This window comes from Cajanus cajan, chromosome 2 (assembly GCF_000230855.2).
Source record: "Cajanus cajan strain Asha chromosome 2, NIPB_CcT2T_4, whole genome shotgun sequence".
Classification (NCBI taxonomy): Eukaryota; Viridiplantae; Streptophyta; class Magnoliopsida; order Fabales; family Fabaceae; genus Cajanus; species Cajanus cajan.
Window position 1 is genome coordinate 1212268 of NC_138518.1, and position 18084 is coordinate 1230351.

Below are 18084 nucleotides of genomic sequence, written 5' to 3' on the forward strand. Positions count from 1 at the left end.
TATATTTAAATATATAAATTATATTTAAAATAAATATACATAAATATTTTTAAACATATAATTATATTTTAAAATTATAATAAATAATTTATATTATAATCTTTTTAACTATTTTTTAATAATTTATTTTAAAATATTAATATTTAATTAATAAGTAATTATAATAACTAAAAATATAAATAGATAAAAAATTATAAAAATTCTTATAAATCCTTTCATTAAAAAAAAAACATTTTTAAAAACACTTTCATACAAAATTAAGATTCATACTTAATATATAAATATTTATAAATAAATTTTAAATTTTAAATTTTAAATTAAACTAAACATATAAATATTTCTCAGTATGGAGTGTGATAATCGATAACAAAACATTATCAGCGAGAATCAAATCAAACTTTGCAAGTAAAGAACAAGAGAATAAAATGAATATAAAAAAAAAATAAAAAATGACGTTATGAGGTGCAAAACGAAGTCGTATCGCTTCCCTTTCATTCAGCGCTGGTATTTGTGCCCAAACAACACCACTCCCTAGAAACTAATTTAATAAATTAAAAAAAAAACTAAAATCAGGAAAATAAAAGGGGCAAAAGAGGAAATTCACCTGAAAAATCGAAAGGCGGGAAAAAGAGCCGTTGCTGGCCAAACCAACCAAACTTTGGCGCCAAAAGCACGCAGGTTCTCTGCCCGTAAAACCCCGGTCACCCCTTTCTTTCTCTCTCACTCCTTTCTTTCTTCTCCCCAAAACAAATACCCTTTTCTCATATTCCCTCTTCCTCCTCTCCTTCTTCCATTCCCACCAAAAAGTTCAAACCTTTTTCCCATTTCCTTCTTTTTTTTCAACATGGGCTTCTCCCACTCCGACCTCGAACCCGATTCCAAGAAGTGGGTCATCGCCGGAATCGCTCTCCGCCCGCTCAAGCCCATAAACACCAAGCGCGTTGGCGGCGAAGACGGCGACAACGGAGAGGCGCGCTCCACCACGCCCACGGCCAAGGAAGCCAGGATACCGGAGAAGCTGCCGTGCCCGCCGGCGCCCAGGAAGCGCCGCCCTTCGCGGTGCGGGAACACCGTCAGGGAGTTCTTCACTCCGCCGGATTTGGAAACGGTCTTCAAGTGCCATGTTCAGAAAGCCAAATGATTTCGCCTCATTCAGCTACCAAATGCATGTTAGAAGAAGAAAAGGGGTGTATAGTGTTTGCATTTGCTCATCAAATTTGACTTCTCTAAAGGAAGAGTTAGAAAAGGAGTAATTTCAGTTACTGATTAGTTACTCGTTTCAGCAGTGAGATACACAAGTACGAGGATGTGTTGGAGATGTTACATGCACATACATAGCAAATTATGTGTGTGTGTGTTTGTGTCAGGCCATGGAAATTACTTTGTTTATATTTTATTAGAGGAGTTGTGTTTTTGTTCTAAATGCTTGTTATTCCTCTTTCTTCTTTTCCTTGGATGAGGAACAAGAACTCGTGTATAAAGTTTCAAGGAAAAAAAATGATATTTAGAAGTTAGATAAGAGTATTAAGTAGTTTTTTTTTTAATATTTTTTTATTAGAGGTTATTATGTAGTTCTGTTTTTGGTTAATGAGAAGCTATGAGATGAATATTGAGATTTTGGCATATTTGGGTTACATGTACATGGCTGGTGTGTTGTTTCTGGGTTTGTGTGCTTTCTATGCGCTGTTTTCAGTTTTCACACTTTTGTGGTGCAATATTTAGCCTTTTGAAGAGGGTGTGGTTTTGTGCAGCTTTTGTTTCTGTTTTTGGGATGGGATGGTTGGTTTTCTACTTTTGTTGCTAAATCTACTTTTCGGTAATGGTGGTTGCGTTGAGGGAGAGAGAATGACTATACTATCTTGTTTCTTGTTAACTCAACTCTTCTCACAAGATAAAAATACATTGGCTACACAAACAAAATAGGGTAGATGATAAGATAAGCAAACCATATCCTACTGTTGAACTAAACAATTAATTACAACAGGATATGATAGTTATTCTGTTATATTCTAACATATCTTAGCCACCAACACAAGCTTTTAATTTCTTTTGAACCATGTTCACCCTTATGCCATTGGGAAATTTGGTGAACAGAAAAGTTGTTTAATCAATAAAGGCTGCATTGGATGGATTCTTCTCCTTCACCGGACATATGGATGTTTTTTTTTTTGTGTGTTGGATCTTTGTATTCAATCATGCAAGTGTCAAGCAATTCGGGTATTATTTGATAGAACATGTAATGGAATCCCTTCAGTATGTCATTTATTTGTAACACATGCCTTTTCTTTGTGATGTTTCTTCTAAGAGAGATCCTTCAACATTCTTAAGTCACATACTTGCCATATATGATTATTACCAAAATAGAGTATTGCACCTCTGAGAAGGGAGAAAATCCTTCTAAGATCGAGTTGCCTCTTTTTGTGAATACTCCTTGGTGGGTGAAAGGCAAGCTCACTTTTTCACTTTTCTTTTATACTTTTACCGCACACAAACTATTTCTTTTCTAGAATGATAGCAATATATTATGTATCATGATATTGATTTATGGCACTTGCTCAATGGCTTCTGTTCTCTTGCATTTCAGCTGTTGGTTATGATGTATTTGTGGACTTGTTGGAATATATTTCTCCAACACATGTAGTTAAGATAAGTATATCCTGGGAAAGTAAGAATATACCTTATGCATCAAGCATAAAGATTCAACATGTTGAAAAATATTTCACTGTCCTTATGAAGTTACCATGCAAGCATAAAGATTCGACATCATTGTGAGGTTGGTTTATATTTTACTTGTTACCTGTTCTGATTATGAGTCACACCTCAGTGCAATAATATGGTTTCTTGCTACCTTGTGATTTAATGGTTTAGAAGTTATAGTTGCATACATCTAACCCTTCCCAAGAACCACCACAGTAGAGTCTTATGACTGAGTTGCCCTTAATATGTTTGGTTTTCATGCATTTTATCCATTTTCAAATCTTTTTCATATAAATACGAATATTAAATGGCTGTTTTCTTGTTGGGAATCTGAACAATATTTCATTTATCTATTTGATTTATATTAATCTAAGGGGAACAATATTTTGGTCTACCCTTATCTTTGTAGGTCTCAAACTCTGAAATATTCTTCACTTTAATGCTACCATTGTTGGCTTAGCAGTTGATTCTAAAGGACCTGAAAATACTACTGAATTCTGAAATGTCTCATTATGCCTTGCTCTGAAAAAGGGCCATTTCCTGAAATATTTGGCGAAAGTGAAGTTTCAAATTTAAAAAGGAGACATTGTAATTCACATATATTGGTTAAGGCTGAGTTAAAGATTTTTTTAGAAGAAAAATTCAATATATTTTACCAACTATTTTTTTATGAAAATTAATTGTCAATAAAATTAACATGACATTAAAAAATTAAAATACATTGTATTACAAATGCGACAAAACGATACCCATAATAAGTCAAGTAAAGCCCAAGGGCCCAAACTATGTGATCACGTTGGGTATGAATGATCGTAGTTATGCTCCCTTGATGGGCTTGGTTGGTTTCCCAAAGAAACTAAAAAATTACTACAGATTTTTTTCTTTTATAAAAAAATTAGTAACAAAATTTAGTGAAAATAATATGCAAATTATTTTTTGTTGTAGTGAAGAAGGGTTGGATAGATTTCGTTCATTTATTACTCATAATAAAAAGGGTGAGCAAGGAAGTTTGTGAGGGGCCATATGTCTATCTAACCTCACTCTAGATTTTGACCCCAATAATTCACTAGATTTTGACTCATATTATAATTGTAATTTGCTATAAATTAAAAATTAAACATTATTTCTGAGTTCAATATTTGCATTAATTTTTTGTCATTTAAGCCTCATCCCTATCCAAATTTCCATTCTTAAGAAAATCTTCTTAAGGAAAAATGTTTATAAGAATTAAATTAAAAACTTGAGTTAATCTTTTGTATAACAATCGATCTATAATGTCCAATAACTATTGCTACATCAATAAATTTCTTTAATGTAAAAATAAAAGTTATAATATATACATTGAGTGAAAATTTACTTTTATGAAACAAATAATTATATATGCATATATTATACATTTTTATAGATAATATATATTATACATATTATATAATATTATTATTATTAATATTGATAAATTAAAATAAATAATATTATAAGTATATTAATATATTATTAATTTAAAAAATATTCTATAATTATATAATTATTGACCAAATTAAATTATATGAATTGAAAATTTCATTCATGTGTAAAAATATATTTATTATTATTAAATAAATAAAACTTAAATATAATACTAGTATTAGTATTGTTATTGATTATTGATAATTAATATCAATAACATTATTGAATATTTATAAAAAAAATAACAATTTAATAAATATAAATCAATATATATTCATATATTTTAAAAATATAAATATGTCATATATGATATTGTTTATATATGGTTATATTAAAATTGTAACGACCCGTCTTTGCCGTCATACTACGGAGAAACAACTAAAATTAATTGAAAATATATACTAAATAGTATACTATCAATCAATATAAGTAAAACTACAATCATCCAACAGTAATGACTCAACAGGCCATAAAATATATACAACTGTCTATAAAATAAATTCTACCACTAAGGGTAGTCAACAAAAATATAACTCTCCAACTCTTGCCATCAAGTGACCTCCATCATCTAACACCAATCTATTTGTCTTGCTCCCATACATCGTATGATCATTGCAGTCCAAACTACATGGAAACATGTAAGGATAAGCTAGTAAAAATAAACAACTCATATATATGAAATATACAACACAGGCAATTTTGCATCATTGTCATCATCTTCCTCAACTTGTTCAACATATAACACATAATACTTAAACAACATATGAATATAAAAGCAACCTGCAACACAACATCACTATCAACAATAACAACTTATTCATCATGCAACACACAACACATAGACAACACACAACTTTATAACAACTTCACAACATATCAACACATACAACTTATCAACACATATGCGTCGTCACACATTTCAACTCGGGGATCTCCTACAACACAGGATAAACAGTCTAAGTGGCTAGCTCCTACCAAACCGACAACACAAAACCTTTTTGGGCTTGTTAGGTAAACAACAAATTTGGATAAAAATCCACAACACGATAACGGTTTCCTAGACTTTGCCACTTAAATAAGGAAGTATAATACTATGTCAGGATATGACAGCTGGGTTTAGGCCTACCACGGCATTAGCTAGCTCAACTAAGCCACATATGGGATTAGCCTACTAACTATCCTCCAAATACTATAACTCTCCGATACTCGGTTAGGAACTAAGTTCCTGACTTCGTACTTTACTCGAATTGGCCGCTTGTAATCGGTATAGTTTGACCTGACCCCTATATTGTGGTCGCTTCATACACTTGTGCCTCAACCTTGCCCACACACGGGATCAACTAAGTCTTAGAGGAGAACAACACATCATCCACTCTAAGGGACAACTTTCCAAGGAGGGTTTTTCAATAAATTTGGCTCTTAGAGCACCACAACTATCTCAATCCACACAATGGGATGAACAAATTCGAAAACATCTCCTCTAATCCTAGTGATCAACAACTCATCATCACAGCACAATCAATGCAGTTTTTAACTTATTATCTCAACCAACTTTCAACTTGAACAACACAGTCAACTCACAACTATGTTTACTCATCATATTACAACATTCATCATTTTTCAACATTTTATCATATATATCAATACACAACAATTTCATCACATAATACAACTCATACTACATATTTTCAACGCATTTATCAAGCCAACTTACACATATAAACAACATACATCAACCTAAACACCAAAAACAACTTTCAACTTAACCAAATCACTTAGTGTGAAATGACAACCTTCACAAAAAATATCATAAATGAAGTTATACTACTCCTATCATTCTCATCCTTAGCTCAAATGAAAGATAATAAAATTTTATACAACTCTCATGAAGACATCAAGTCCTAATTCCATCATCTACTTTGTTAAAAAGTTTAAAAACCGCAACAACTACAACCAATGCTGACAGCTTGACCTATGTTCACTAAAATATCCATATTTGGAGTTATACTACTCCTATAATGCTAATCCTTATCTCATATGAAATATAAGAAGATTTCCTACAACTCTTATGAAGACATAAAGTCCTAATTATATCATCTAATTTGTTAAAAATTTTAAAAACCGCAACAACTAGCTTACATCCTGACAGCTTTACCTTTACTCACTAAAAAGGTCATAACTGAAGTTCCAGACCTCTTTTTTGGGTGATTTTTGTGCCATTGGAAAGATAACATCCAAGGCTACAACTTTCATGAAGACCCTAAGACCAAATTCAGTCATCTAGCCCCAGCACTGCAGCGCTCAATTCAGTGCTCCAGATTAAACTTTCTGCCCTTCCATGGCTTCCCACATGTTTTTCACTCAAAATCCATCAAAACTTGCAACCCAAAGGGACCCAACACCTGCACTTGCAAGAAAACAATTTTACCATCAACATGCAATTCATAAAACATCACAAACCCCACGTGCAACAAGAATCCTACCGAATCCATTAAATTTTTCAAACAACTCAAAACCCCTCTTTCTAATTCCACACAATCCAATTTAATCAACATGCAACCAGAAATTTGCTGCAATAATACAATATTTTATCCCAAAATAACAAATTCTAGCTTCCCTTATCTCGGAGGGAGAAGAATTTCGATTTCGAACTCCCAGGGAGGAGAAAAAGAAGAAGAAAAGAAATGAAATTACTTCGGGGAGGAAGATTAACTTTGTTGCTCTTCTTGATTCTCAACAGCTTCACCTTCCAAATCAAACACCAACACCCATGTTTCAGCCAAGAAAGGAAATGAGAAGAGAGTAATGGAAGGAAGGGAAAAAAATGAGAGAGAGAGACTATAACCTATTAAATATAAAATAAAGTTAAGTAAAGTATATTATATAATTCTTTCGACCTATAACCTATTAATTATGCATACTAAATATAAATTGTTATTGAAGTGATTTGTAAGAATTCTTTTAATTTTTATTTAATTTAATTTAATTTATTATAATTATTTATAGATTATGCATTAATATTTAAAAATAAATTATTAATAAACAAAAATAATTTTATACTATCCTATAAATTATTTATTATAAATTTAAAATATAATTTATATATTTAAAATATCTATTTATTTAAATTTTAAATATAATTTATATATTTAAATATAATATTTATTTATATTTAATTTACTATATATAATAAACAGGTTTGTATATTATACAAGACTAAACTATTAGTTCTATAAAATTGAAAATATATGATGTAAATATAATTTTGTTAAGTATTATATTTTGTTCTTTTCCTTCAAAAAAATATTTTGTTCTTTTAAAACCCAAACGACGGTGTTTTAGTTTGAAAATTAAAAAAAGAAAAAAAATTGAACGGTGAGAGAATGAAGCGAAGAAGCTTCGAGTCGCGTCCACAACATCTGTTAGCCACGAACGAAGGCCTCCGCCACACGCCGACGGCGTTCCACCTCCGCAGCCGCACAGCAGGTCAGTGCTTGATTCCGTTATAAATCTTTAATTTCCGTTGTAAATTACAAATTTTTAATCCTAGCTTGTTCATTTGTTGTTGTTGCCCTGTTGAGACAAACAAATCATGGACTTCTGTAGAACTTGTTTCATTTTTTGTTTAAAACTTACTAACAGGATTTCTATTTGGATGTTGAGTGACTTATTAGTTTAATTATTGGTTGAACCAAAATATGACAAATTAATTAGCTATACAGAAGTTTATTTCATTTTTTTGTTTTATTTTTTCTCTTCAACAAGTGCTTATGAAAAAATTTATCCAAACTAGCCTAATTTTATAACACGTTATATAATTGACAATTGGAACCAAATTTGTTTCTTGTGTATATTATTATTTATTTTGATTTTAATTAATTTAAAGAAAATAGAGATGGGTCATTGCTATTTGAGTGGGGATGCAGTTTTGTGTCCCACTGTCCCCTTCTTTTAATAGATTCTTGTAGTCATTGGCACGATACTCATTTGCAGGACTTGCATTTTCTTATATCAATTGGTGGAAACTATTTGTTTTTGGTTAGAGTTGGATAGGAACAGAGCATAAAACAACTATAGTACCCCGTCTCTCTTGGAAGTAGTAGAACTGTTGTTGGCTTTCTCGTGATCAATGGTGCCGATGAAGTCTCTCTCACTTCATTCTCATGCCTTGTCAAGGTAGATACTTCATGTTTAAATTCTCAATTAAGTTTTTGGGTACCATTTTTCTTTCTCATTGTATACTCAATTTCAAAATTTCTCCTTATTTTTTTCCTCTTATTAGTGTTTTCTTGTTGCTGTTACAGTTTTTCCGTAAGTGAAATTGGAACAAACCCAAGATGGGCGCCCTTCAAGTCCTCAAATTTTCTCTGTTGTTCCTCCAAGCCTCAAAGTTTAAGCAGATTTGTGTGTCTGAGTAGTCAAAACGGTGGCTTTAGAGAAAACTCTGGTGAAGTTGGTCGTGGAGATGCAGTGATAATTGTGGATCATGGTTCGCGTCGTAAAGAGTCCAATCTCTTGCTTAGTAAGCTAAACCCACCTGTTACAGCTCTGATTACGTTACTTGTGTATTGTTGATGCTTAGTAAGCTAAACCACTGTCATTGTGTTAACTTGGAACATGAATTTTTTTGGGGCATTGGGGGGAGGGTGTTTACTGAAATTGTTCAAGTACTAAGGAATCTTTTTATTTGATGTCTAAAACTTGTCTTATTTTGAATGTCAGATGACTTTGTGGAGATGTTTAAGCATAAAACCGGGTATGAGATTGTGGAGCCTGCTCATATGGTAATTTTCTGTAATCTGTTGAGTTTTTCATCATGTCAAGGACCGAAAGACCATATGAAGATAAAAAATGAAATCTGAATGATAGTAGATAGATAATTGAGCTGCTGTAGCCTATAAGCTAATTGACTATTTGTCATTTGACTCATTTCTTGCCTCAGTTTAAGGATATAGCTTCCTTGATCTTAAAAAAGCACCTGTGAGCATGAGAGCTAGTCTGGCATTATTTTAGCATTCTTAGAATTTTCCTTGGTTTGTTTAGCATGAACAATAAAAGCATGCTTATGATTTGCCTTCTTGAGGAAATATGGCCAAGCTTCTTACACTTTCTTTCACAATCTGACCTGGAATCTAGATTTGGCTGGTAGAGATAAGAGTAGTGACACAATTTTCTTTGTGCATCTGCCCATGTCTTTGCCTTTTCATTTCATGACTAAGTTGTAGCCATGGAGCAAATTCTTGATGCTTCGTAATTGTATTATACATTTGCAGGAATTAGCAGAACCATCAATAAGTGATGCTTTTCAATCTTGTGTTAAACAAGGTGCAAACCGTGTTATTATCAGTCCCTTTTTTCTCTCTCCTGGAAGGCATTGGAATCAGGTAGGTCTGCATTGAACACTGTCCTACTTTTCTATGAATTGTCAAAATGATTCTCTGACTTGATGAAGGTAGAAAGTAGGCAAAAATTTTAAACATCATTTTATGCAGGATATTCCTTCCTTAAGTGCAGAGGCAGCGAAGGAGCACCCAGGTGTGTCGTACATTGTAACTGCACCCCTTGGGTTACATGAGCTACTTGTGGTATGAATTCTATTACATTTGTTTAAACACTCACTAAAAGTTGTTCCATTTCCAAATTTCAAGTTTGATTGTATTTTTGTTGTCGTCAACTTTGGTTAGACTTATTATTCCTTAAAGATTAGTGAGACATGGATTTAAATCCCTTTGGATAAAGATTATTTCTTAAAGATTAATTTAACCTATGCCAAGTGCTCTGTAGGGGGCTGATTTTTTTATTTATTAACTCAAGCTTGGTGGGTCGGATTTTCTCAAGTTATAATATAACCCATGAATATGATAGTCGTCACATATTTGAAATGAAGGAAATAGCTGACTACACTAATTGAATGAGGATCTTAACTATCTCGTCTTTACATAGCTGTGGCTATAGGCTATAGCAATGGTTCATGTAGTTTTTTCCACTAGAAGCTTTTCGCATGCTGCTCATCCTCTACAACCATTCTCTCCTTTTTTTGGGGTGGCCAGTGGGAATCTGTCAATGTTTGTTCCATAGTTTTTACTGTGTTCATTCAAATCATTCCAATGTGTTTTAAGTGTAAAAGAATTATATGTGAAAGTGTGTTCATTGAAATCATACCAGATAATGGATCTATTTTGCATTGTAATTATGTGTATCACTTTGAAGTTTAATGATCTTTTGCCCACAGAATGTTGTGAATGATAGGATCAAACATTGCTTAAAGCATGTAGCTGGAGATGCAGAAGAGTGTTCAGTTTGTGCTGGGACTGGAAAATGCAGGCTCTATTAATGTGTGAAGTTAGGTTGTTTTGAATGCTGTTCCTACAAGGTAGATGAGGCTGAAAGTTAAAGGAATCTGTAAATTGAGTTGCAACTGTTCTGAAGTTGTGATTTCAGATTGTATATTATGGACTCTTGTTGATCAAATTTTGCTGTTTCAGGAGCCACTGCTAGTGGGAAGATTTAGAGTGTCCAATGTCACCAGTGGCACATGAAATTGATCGTTCAACCAGATTCTTCTCGTTTGTGAGCAAATGTATTCTTATTCACTATGCCATGCTTCCCAAATGTGGTTAAGTTGAATTTGTTTAACAAAATAATTTGCAATGACAAATTATCGTTTATGCAGATCATGTTGTAACGATATGTTATATTTAATATTTATTCTGATGCACGTAAACTTGGTCTCTTCATTGGTCCATCATGACTTTGAGGAGTTTTTTTTTTCTTCCTCCAAGTTGTATCAGTATTTAACATTAATGTAAAGGTTTCTCTTACCCAGTTCCAAATCCATCAAGAAACTACCCATATTTCTCTCAGTTATTTCTGGTTTGTGCCAAAAATAAATGAATAAAATGAGAATATCCCTTATTGCTTGCGATTGCAAATAGATTGACTTGTATGCACTATCATAAGTATTGGTGCCGATGTTTTTCAATTAGAATTATGTAATATACGTGACAAAAAGATTTTATTAAATGTCAATTCAATGTGTAGTATTAAGATAAAAATTTAATTATGATCGTAAAATATTACTAATATCTATAATAATATATTTAAGTATTGTCTGTTGGATAACAATAACACGATTTGTAGATGATTAAATTTTTTGCTTGTTTAAGTAGATGGGATTCAACCAAGTTAAATGATACACATATCATCTTATGCTTAAATTATTTTTATTATCTAATTACTTATAATTAGAAAAATGCTAATTAGTGGCCGGGCACAAGTTAAAAAATCAAATGTAGACATTTTATTTTATGAATTAATCACTTATATACTGTCAGTGTAAAATTTTTTTACACTGACAACTAATTATATCTTTTAATTGTACCATATCATTATAAGCACATTTACTTTTAACAGTGACATGACACAATTAAAAGATATAATTGGTTCTCAGTGTAAAGTGTATAAGTAATTAACTCTTATTTTATTATTAAAAGTTTAACCGCTAACTTTCTCGTATAACTTTTATTATTCATTAACTGGTGTCCCAATATAATTAAACTTAACTTATTTTCAAGTTTATGGCTTACCTTGTACTGGCTATACCTTAATTCTGCGGGTAGCAAATAAGACACACCTGACCTGGATGAGTAAGGGTCGTTTACTTAAAAGGTCAGGCTTTTGTTAAAATACTTTTTTAATTTTTATAGTTTTACTTAATTTATCTTTTAGTCTTTTATATTTTCAAATAATTTTTTTAATTCATATACTTTTTAATCATTTTTAGTTCCTATGGTTTTATATAAATTCTTTTAGTCTCTATATTTGTAATTTTTTAACTATTTAAATTTCTGTCATTAATATTTTTTGTATTAATTCAATTTTGTATTATAATATGAATTAAAAAGATTAAAATATTAAAAATATAGACACTAAAAAGATCTATATGAAATTATAGGGGCCAAAAAAGATTAAGAAAGATAGTTATAGAAACTAAAAATGTTTATTTTAAATTATATGAACTAGATCTATATGAAATTATAGGGGCCAAAAAAGATTAAGAAAGATAGATATAGAAACTAAAAATGTTTATTTTAAATTATATGAACTAGAAGGTAAAGTAAGTGAAATTATAAATATTAAAAAATATTTTAACTTATTTTTAATTATATAGAGTGGGTTTAGATATAATTTAAAAGTTTCTAATTATTTTTTTACCAAAAATAAATAATATTTTCTAGTAGAAAAGTTCTAAAAGCTCATTCTAGACTTATATTTTACTTAATATAATTAATTTCTATAAAAGTTATTTTTACTTAATTTCTCTAAAAATCAAAGTGTATAAATTAATTTAAGCGTACAAGAAAATTCAGTAAATTTTGTTTTTGTATTTTTTTTATTCATTGAGTTTGACAAATTTTTATGAATAAAGATCCTTTTTATTTTTTTTCTCTCTTCATTTTTTTTGTTACTAAAATTTTAAAAATATAAATGTCACATTTCGTAAAATATACATAAACTTTATTATATTATTTTTTTCTCAAAAAAATTAGAAAATGAAAGAAATAGAGAGAGAGAAAAAATAAAAAGTCATCCATTATAATTTTTTTTATTGAGTTTTTCCAATTTAAAAAGCAATAATCAGTGAAAGTTTTATGAACAATTACGTGAGAGAGATTTATTAATTATAGTAAAATATATAAATAATACTTTATATTTAATATTTAACTTTTTTATGAATATCTGTGAATTAGAAGGTAAATAAGAGGGTTGATGATGAAGCGTAGGTAGGGTGAAGGAGGGAACAAAATGAAGGGTGCAAACTTGTTTAACCTATTCCGATTTTCCGCTTCAAATTCAATCTCGCGCTTCACTCTCACTGCAGGTACCTTTCTTCTTCTTCTTCGATTTCAACTCTCTCTTTTCTCTCATCATTTTCTTCTCTCAATTTTTGATTCAGATTACAGCAAATTCAAATTCGCTTCCATAAGAACTCTACTCAAACCGAACAACCTCCAACTCTCACTTTCCCCTCTTCAACTTGCCGCTAACTACCTCCGTACTTCCCGATTATATGGTGATTAACCGATTAGCTTCCTTTCATTTCTCTTTCTTTTTCTATGCATGTAATATTTAATTCTATGACTTGTAAGATGATTATTTGAAGAAAAAAAAGGAAGAGAAAATTGGCTATGAATGCAGGAGTGTAATGTAGTTTTAAATAATCATTCAATTACAATGACTTTGGTGACTTTTAGGATAGCTATTTATCATACATGTTGGATTAGATGACACATGACACATGATCATGTAAAATTCTATATAGTGTGTATATATATATATATATATATATTTTGAGTGCATAAAAGTTTAGATGAGTTGGGTACCGGGGGTTATTTATCCATGAGAAAAAAAGGCTATGCATTGTTTACGCTGTTATCTAATCAGAAATCACTATGTTTGGTATGTTTGTTGAGTTTTATAATAATTGCCTAAAATTCATACCAATGATGATTTTTAATTGGTTGATAGAGTAATTTTTTTACACAGGACATGACCATTAAATTCTTTATTCATTTGGTTCTCGTTGACTTGTTTGTGCCACTCTTTAATTTCCACGCATTTACGGTGTAAAAGTTAACTAATCAGAAATCGTGTTACTGATGTCAGAGATTATTTTTGAGGTAGTTATTGTAAAAACGATATAGGGTTATCATATATGGTAATTTTTGAAAACACTGTCTGTGCATGTACTGTTTACTCTACTTATTTTTTTATTTTTCTATCAATGCTGCACTGCACTAGCTGCATATTCTAAGAAAATCCCTATGAAAATGTAGGGTTGCTTATACAAAAGTTTTGGTGGGCTAATATTGAATGTGATTCATTATTTTCTATTAGAAATTTGGAAGTTTCTGGGGAGAGGGAATATTGAATAGAATTTGTACAATGCAAAATCCATTAGCTAGAGTAGAGATGAGGTTTTCTTTGCTTATTATTAGGTTTTTAATTTTCATTCAAGCTTAGTTTTGTATCATTTCAATTTGGCAGTGACAGGGTTGTTACTTTAGGATGAGATGTATGTGATGGTTTTAATTTGAGTAGTTTATAGTGTGTGGTGATGTAGCCTGGTGCTTGAAATGTTGGGAAACTAAAAGTTTGCTTTATTTGATTTTAAGTGATGCCCAAAAGAAATATGCTAAACTTGAATGATTAATCTGCGAGTATTGTCAATTTTTATGTTGCACGATGGGGTCGTTGGTGCATATTCCAGGCGGTTACATATGCAGTGGAAGCATTTTAGGTGTGTCAATTGCATCTGCACCAATTATAGCTTATGCCATGGATGGTGAGCTGCATATCTGATTGGTATTATGTACTTTAGCTTTTCTGTTTGTTTTTTTTAGTAACTGTCCCCCGTACTCTCTATTCCTCTTTTTCTTTCAATGAAAAGAGTTTTTTATCTGAAACATGTAGCTGGGGATGCATTGGTGGGTGATCATGAATCACAGGACGTTTCAGAGGAGGAAGAAAATGTGCATCACTGGTGGAGATTGGCTAGGAAATTTTGGCTTCCTGTTTTTTTCTTTCTTACAGTGTTGACTAACTTGGATGACTCAATTACAATACTATTCATTAAGCTTACTTTGTTCCTCCTCAGCACAAAGCCCAACCCTTTCTCTGTATATGTATTTGTTGATCAGGTTAGATACTGCATTAATAATTTGACAGTTTAAACTACAGAATGTAGCTGAATTGTCTTTGTTCTTTTCCCCCCAAACTCCAACCACCTTAAGACTTTTCTACTTGGTTTTTCTCAACACATTTCATTGGGTAACACAAGCTTTTGTCACAAGACAAAATAATTTTTGTAAGAATTTTCATGGCCTTATTCTTGTCCCAATGCCTCTACTATTTTAAATAACTATATTGTTTTGAACACTGATAGTGTTTATGCGATTTTATTTTATTTGACAATTTGTTGATTATAATTTCTTCTTATATTGCAGTTGTGCCAACAATTTATGCGCCAAGAAACAAGATTTCTTAAAGTAAAGGTACATGGCCTTCTCATATATTTGGTTATGTTTCTAGTATGAAAATCTAATAAACTATTTCAGTTTTTTCCACTTCTATTGTAATATCATTTCATGATAAACTGATGGAATAATTGAATTTCCTTTATGGTCCCTGTAGCATTTAATCATATATTGTTTAGAAACCAGCATTTTTTCTTATCTCCAGCCTTCTGAAAGCAAATTTGGGAACCTATAGTTTTGTATGTTCCAGCAAACTTACTTGCAAGTTCATTGATACTTTAGTCAGATATTCAGAAGTTATAATGTATGCATTGGTATAGTTGATCTGCCGTGTTAGTAAAACAAATATCATAATTTGACTCTGAATTCTTTATGTGTTTATTAAGGTCAAAATACAGGACATTTAGGCCTTGATTGTTTACTGTTTTCAATTTTTTTTTTCCTTTTTCTAAAATTTGTTTTTCCCCTAAACACATTTGGTAGATAGTTTTTGTCCCTTGATCACATGTCTGTTTTCTATAAGTTTTTCCCCTGAGCCAAAAATCTCCCGAGCCAAAGCACTTGAACACAGCATTTGAAAAAAAAGTCAAAACAGGATGAGAAAACATCTATCAGCTGTTTCTGCATTTTGGTTTTTAAAACATTTATTTTGGAAACAATTTTTAAACTTAATAGATTGTGGATGAGGAATTTATTGCTGAGTAGTGTGGAATTGTTTTAAAAAACAATTTCTAAAGAAAAAAAATAAATAAGGGGGGAATCAAGCAAACCTTTACTATCTTACTCATGCTCTGAATTTCACTGATCCCCACAACTAGGAGCACTTTTGTTGAGTGACTATTGCCTCTGACATCTGGTGATATTTTATCTACAGTCACTATACGCCAGCAAAGTTGAAGTGCAGGACTATAAGCTTCTTTGCTTGGCCGATGTTGAAGTAAGAGATCAAAAGTTCACTTTGGTTGGAATTCTTGGTAGTTGGTGGACTTTGCCGCATTTGCCATTTTGGGAAGCACTCTCTTATGTTAGAAATAGAATTGAAAGCATCTTGGTGAAAACAACTTAACAAGGTAGCCTGCTAATTTAAATTTAGCACTCCTTCTATGTTGCCCCTTTCCCAAATCTTCTTATTGTGAGCAAGTTAATCATTCTGATTTTAGGGAGTTGGGCCTCTGTTGGTTTTGCCCCTTTTGTATATTTAACAAAACCATGTTATTCATTGAAGAAGAAAACAAGGGGCAGGGAGGGTAGATGAATGATGAATCAGACATGATTGTGCGTGCTTGGATTAATGGTGAATTGAACTCACCATGGTTTTTGAAAACAACAAATTGATAAAATCATGGTGCGTTCAAATCACCACCAATCTAGACACGCTAATTATTACTTCCAATTAAAGTATCCTGTCAAATATAACTGCCTAGGCTAGATTGTCATCCCCCTCTTGTTGCTTGATACCTTTCTCATGCAAATATTTATATCTTTGTATGATTGCGACATGTCAAAATTTTGTTGCAGCCCTATTCTTCCTCTGCCACTTTTGATATTTTCAAGTGATTGTTAGTTTTGAAGTTTTTATTTGTTTGAAAGTGTAAAGCAATAGAAGCCTTGGACCTATAAATAACTACGACATTCGGTTTCTTTGATAGACTTCTATTGTTTTGACAACTTTTTTCTTCGATTCACTTTGAAATTTTTTCAGATTTAGGAAGTTCATATTATTTTAAGAATTATATTAAACACTTTAATATTAAAAATGACCTGTATTTCGTGTCTTCTGAGTTCGGACTGTTGGGAAACCGTTGATAGATGTTAACAAATGTTTATCAATTTAGAATTAGGATATATAAGTGTATTACCATTTGCTTATGAGCATCAATGAAAAATCTGAGAATGTTTATTTTATCCTTTTTTTTAAACCCTTTAATGATAGAGAATAGTAGTAGCTTGGTATTTTCACTCTAAAAAATATTTATAGTTAATAATTTAAATTGTTAACTATAAAGAGGTTTAAAACCCTGAATTCCTTTGTCTTCCATTAGGCTTTTTAATTCTTCAATCCACTTCATGCACAGTGGTCAATCGTCCACGAGTCACGTGCTTGATCGGTGCTATTTATCTAATTAGATTATCGTATTAGGACCTATTTATCGCATTGCAGTTGGCTATCACTATTAGGACCTATTTATTTGATTAAATTATTAGAAAAGCTGTCAACATGTCTCCGCTCTGACTTTCTCAACAATGAATATTGCATATTTAATATTTTAAAAATATTTGGACAGGCAAAGCACAACACATGTTCCGAATTTCAATAATGTAATAATGTGATTGCAATTGGACATTTAATCTTATGTTATTGTTGGTTTTTATTTTACTTTGCTATTTGTTGGATAAAAGAAAGCAGAAAAACTTAAAAATCTTTTCAAATATAATAGCATATTTTTGCGAGGGATGTGAGGTGGTGATATATTGTTAATGTGTCTATTAAAAAAGCTGCAAGATACTTAAGTGTAAATTTGGACAAATCTTATATACAATTCTTTTTTGATGTTGATATTGTATTTTACTGGTCTATGCTGACTTTTATTATGTGAATTATGGAGATAAAATTCTAATTTTGATTGGATAATTGTGTTAAAAATACTAATAAATTGCATCTAGGATTTATACTATAAGTTTGCTTGAAAACCAAATTTCTAAACATGTCCAGGCTCTTGACCCAGAAGAGAATCCATTCAGCAAACCTAGAACCTAGTCGTTGAATAAAATTTGAACACATTCTGATTTGGCGTGAGACTTGCAGTGCATGATGCCAATAGCCAGGTGAAGGGGCACTGAAAAAGAACAGAGTTGCTGTGGATCAAGCAATCTCAACAGGAGAAATTTTTTCTATATGCTTTCA

The 18084-nt window shown here is 31.4% G+C and overlaps 3 protein-coding genes and 1 long non-coding RNA gene across 7 annotated transcripts; 3 read left to right on the plus strand and 1 right to left on the minus strand.

Moving 5' to 3' along the window:
* The first annotated feature begins 674 nt into the window (after window positions 1–674).
* On the plus strand, window positions 675–1623 carry LOC109809750 (cyclin-dependent protein kinase inhibitor SMR6). The gene has a single exon (XM_020373139.3). The coding sequence runs from the start codon at window positions 845–847 to the stop codon at window positions 1139–1141; it is 297 nt and encodes a 98-aa protein (XP_020228728.1). The 5' UTR covers window positions 675–844; the 3' UTR covers window positions 1142–1623.
* Window positions 1624–4531: 2908 nt separating this feature from the next.
* LOC109807471 (uncharacterized) lies at window positions 4532–6995 on the minus strand. The gene is made up of 3 exons (XR_014431867.1): window positions 6838–6995; window positions 6299–6545; window positions 4532–4767 (listed from the first exon to the last, which is right to left on the minus strand). It is a non-coding gene; the product is annotated as an uncharacterized LOC109807471 (long non-coding RNA).
* Window positions 6996–7485: 490 nt separating this feature from the next.
* Window positions 7486–10867, plus strand: SIRB (sirohydrochlorin ferrochelatase B). 2 transcript variants are annotated; one of them, XR_014431257.1, is made up of 7 exons: window positions 7486–8319; window positions 8448–8665; window positions 8866–8927; window positions 9417–9527; window positions 9636–9728; window positions 10393–10620; window positions 10664–10867. XR_014431257.1 is itself a non-coding variant. In XM_083067776.1 (6 exons), exons 1-6 carry the CDS (start codon window positions 8273–8275, stop codon window positions 10475–10477), a joined length of 633 nt encoding a protein of 210 aa, XP_082923902.1. In that variant the 5' UTR covers window positions 7488–8272; the 3' UTR covers window positions 10478–10618. The 2 variants fall into 2 exon arrangements, 1 of the variants encoding a protein (XP_082923902.1); XM_083067776.1 differs by lacking the exon at window positions 10664–10867 and having other exon boundaries at window positions 7488–8319; window positions 10376–10618.
* A 2009-nt stretch (window positions 10868–12876) lies between these two features.
* On the plus strand, window positions 12877–18045 carry LOC109806812 (uncharacterized). Of its 3 annotated transcripts, XM_020369311.3 has the most exons (7): window positions 12877–13024; window positions 13100–13216; window positions 14414–14488; window positions 14617–14843; window positions 15150–15197; window positions 16054–16249; window positions 17986–18045. In XM_020369311.3, exons 1-6 carry the CDS (start codon window positions 12949–12951, stop codon window positions 16243–16245), a joined length of 735 nt encoding a protein of 244 aa, XP_020224900.2. In that variant the 5' UTR covers window positions 12877–12948; the 3' UTR covers window positions 16246–16249; window positions 17986–18045. The 3 variants fall into 3 exon arrangements, with proteins under 3 accessions (XP_020224900.2, XP_082923903.1, XP_082923904.1); XM_083067777.1 differs by lacking the exon at window positions 17986–18045 and having other exon boundaries at window positions 16054–16827; XM_083067778.1 differs by lacking the exons at window positions 14414–14488; window positions 17986–18045 and having other exon boundaries at window positions 16054–16827.
* The last annotated feature ends 39 nt before the right edge of the window (window positions 18046–18084 follow it).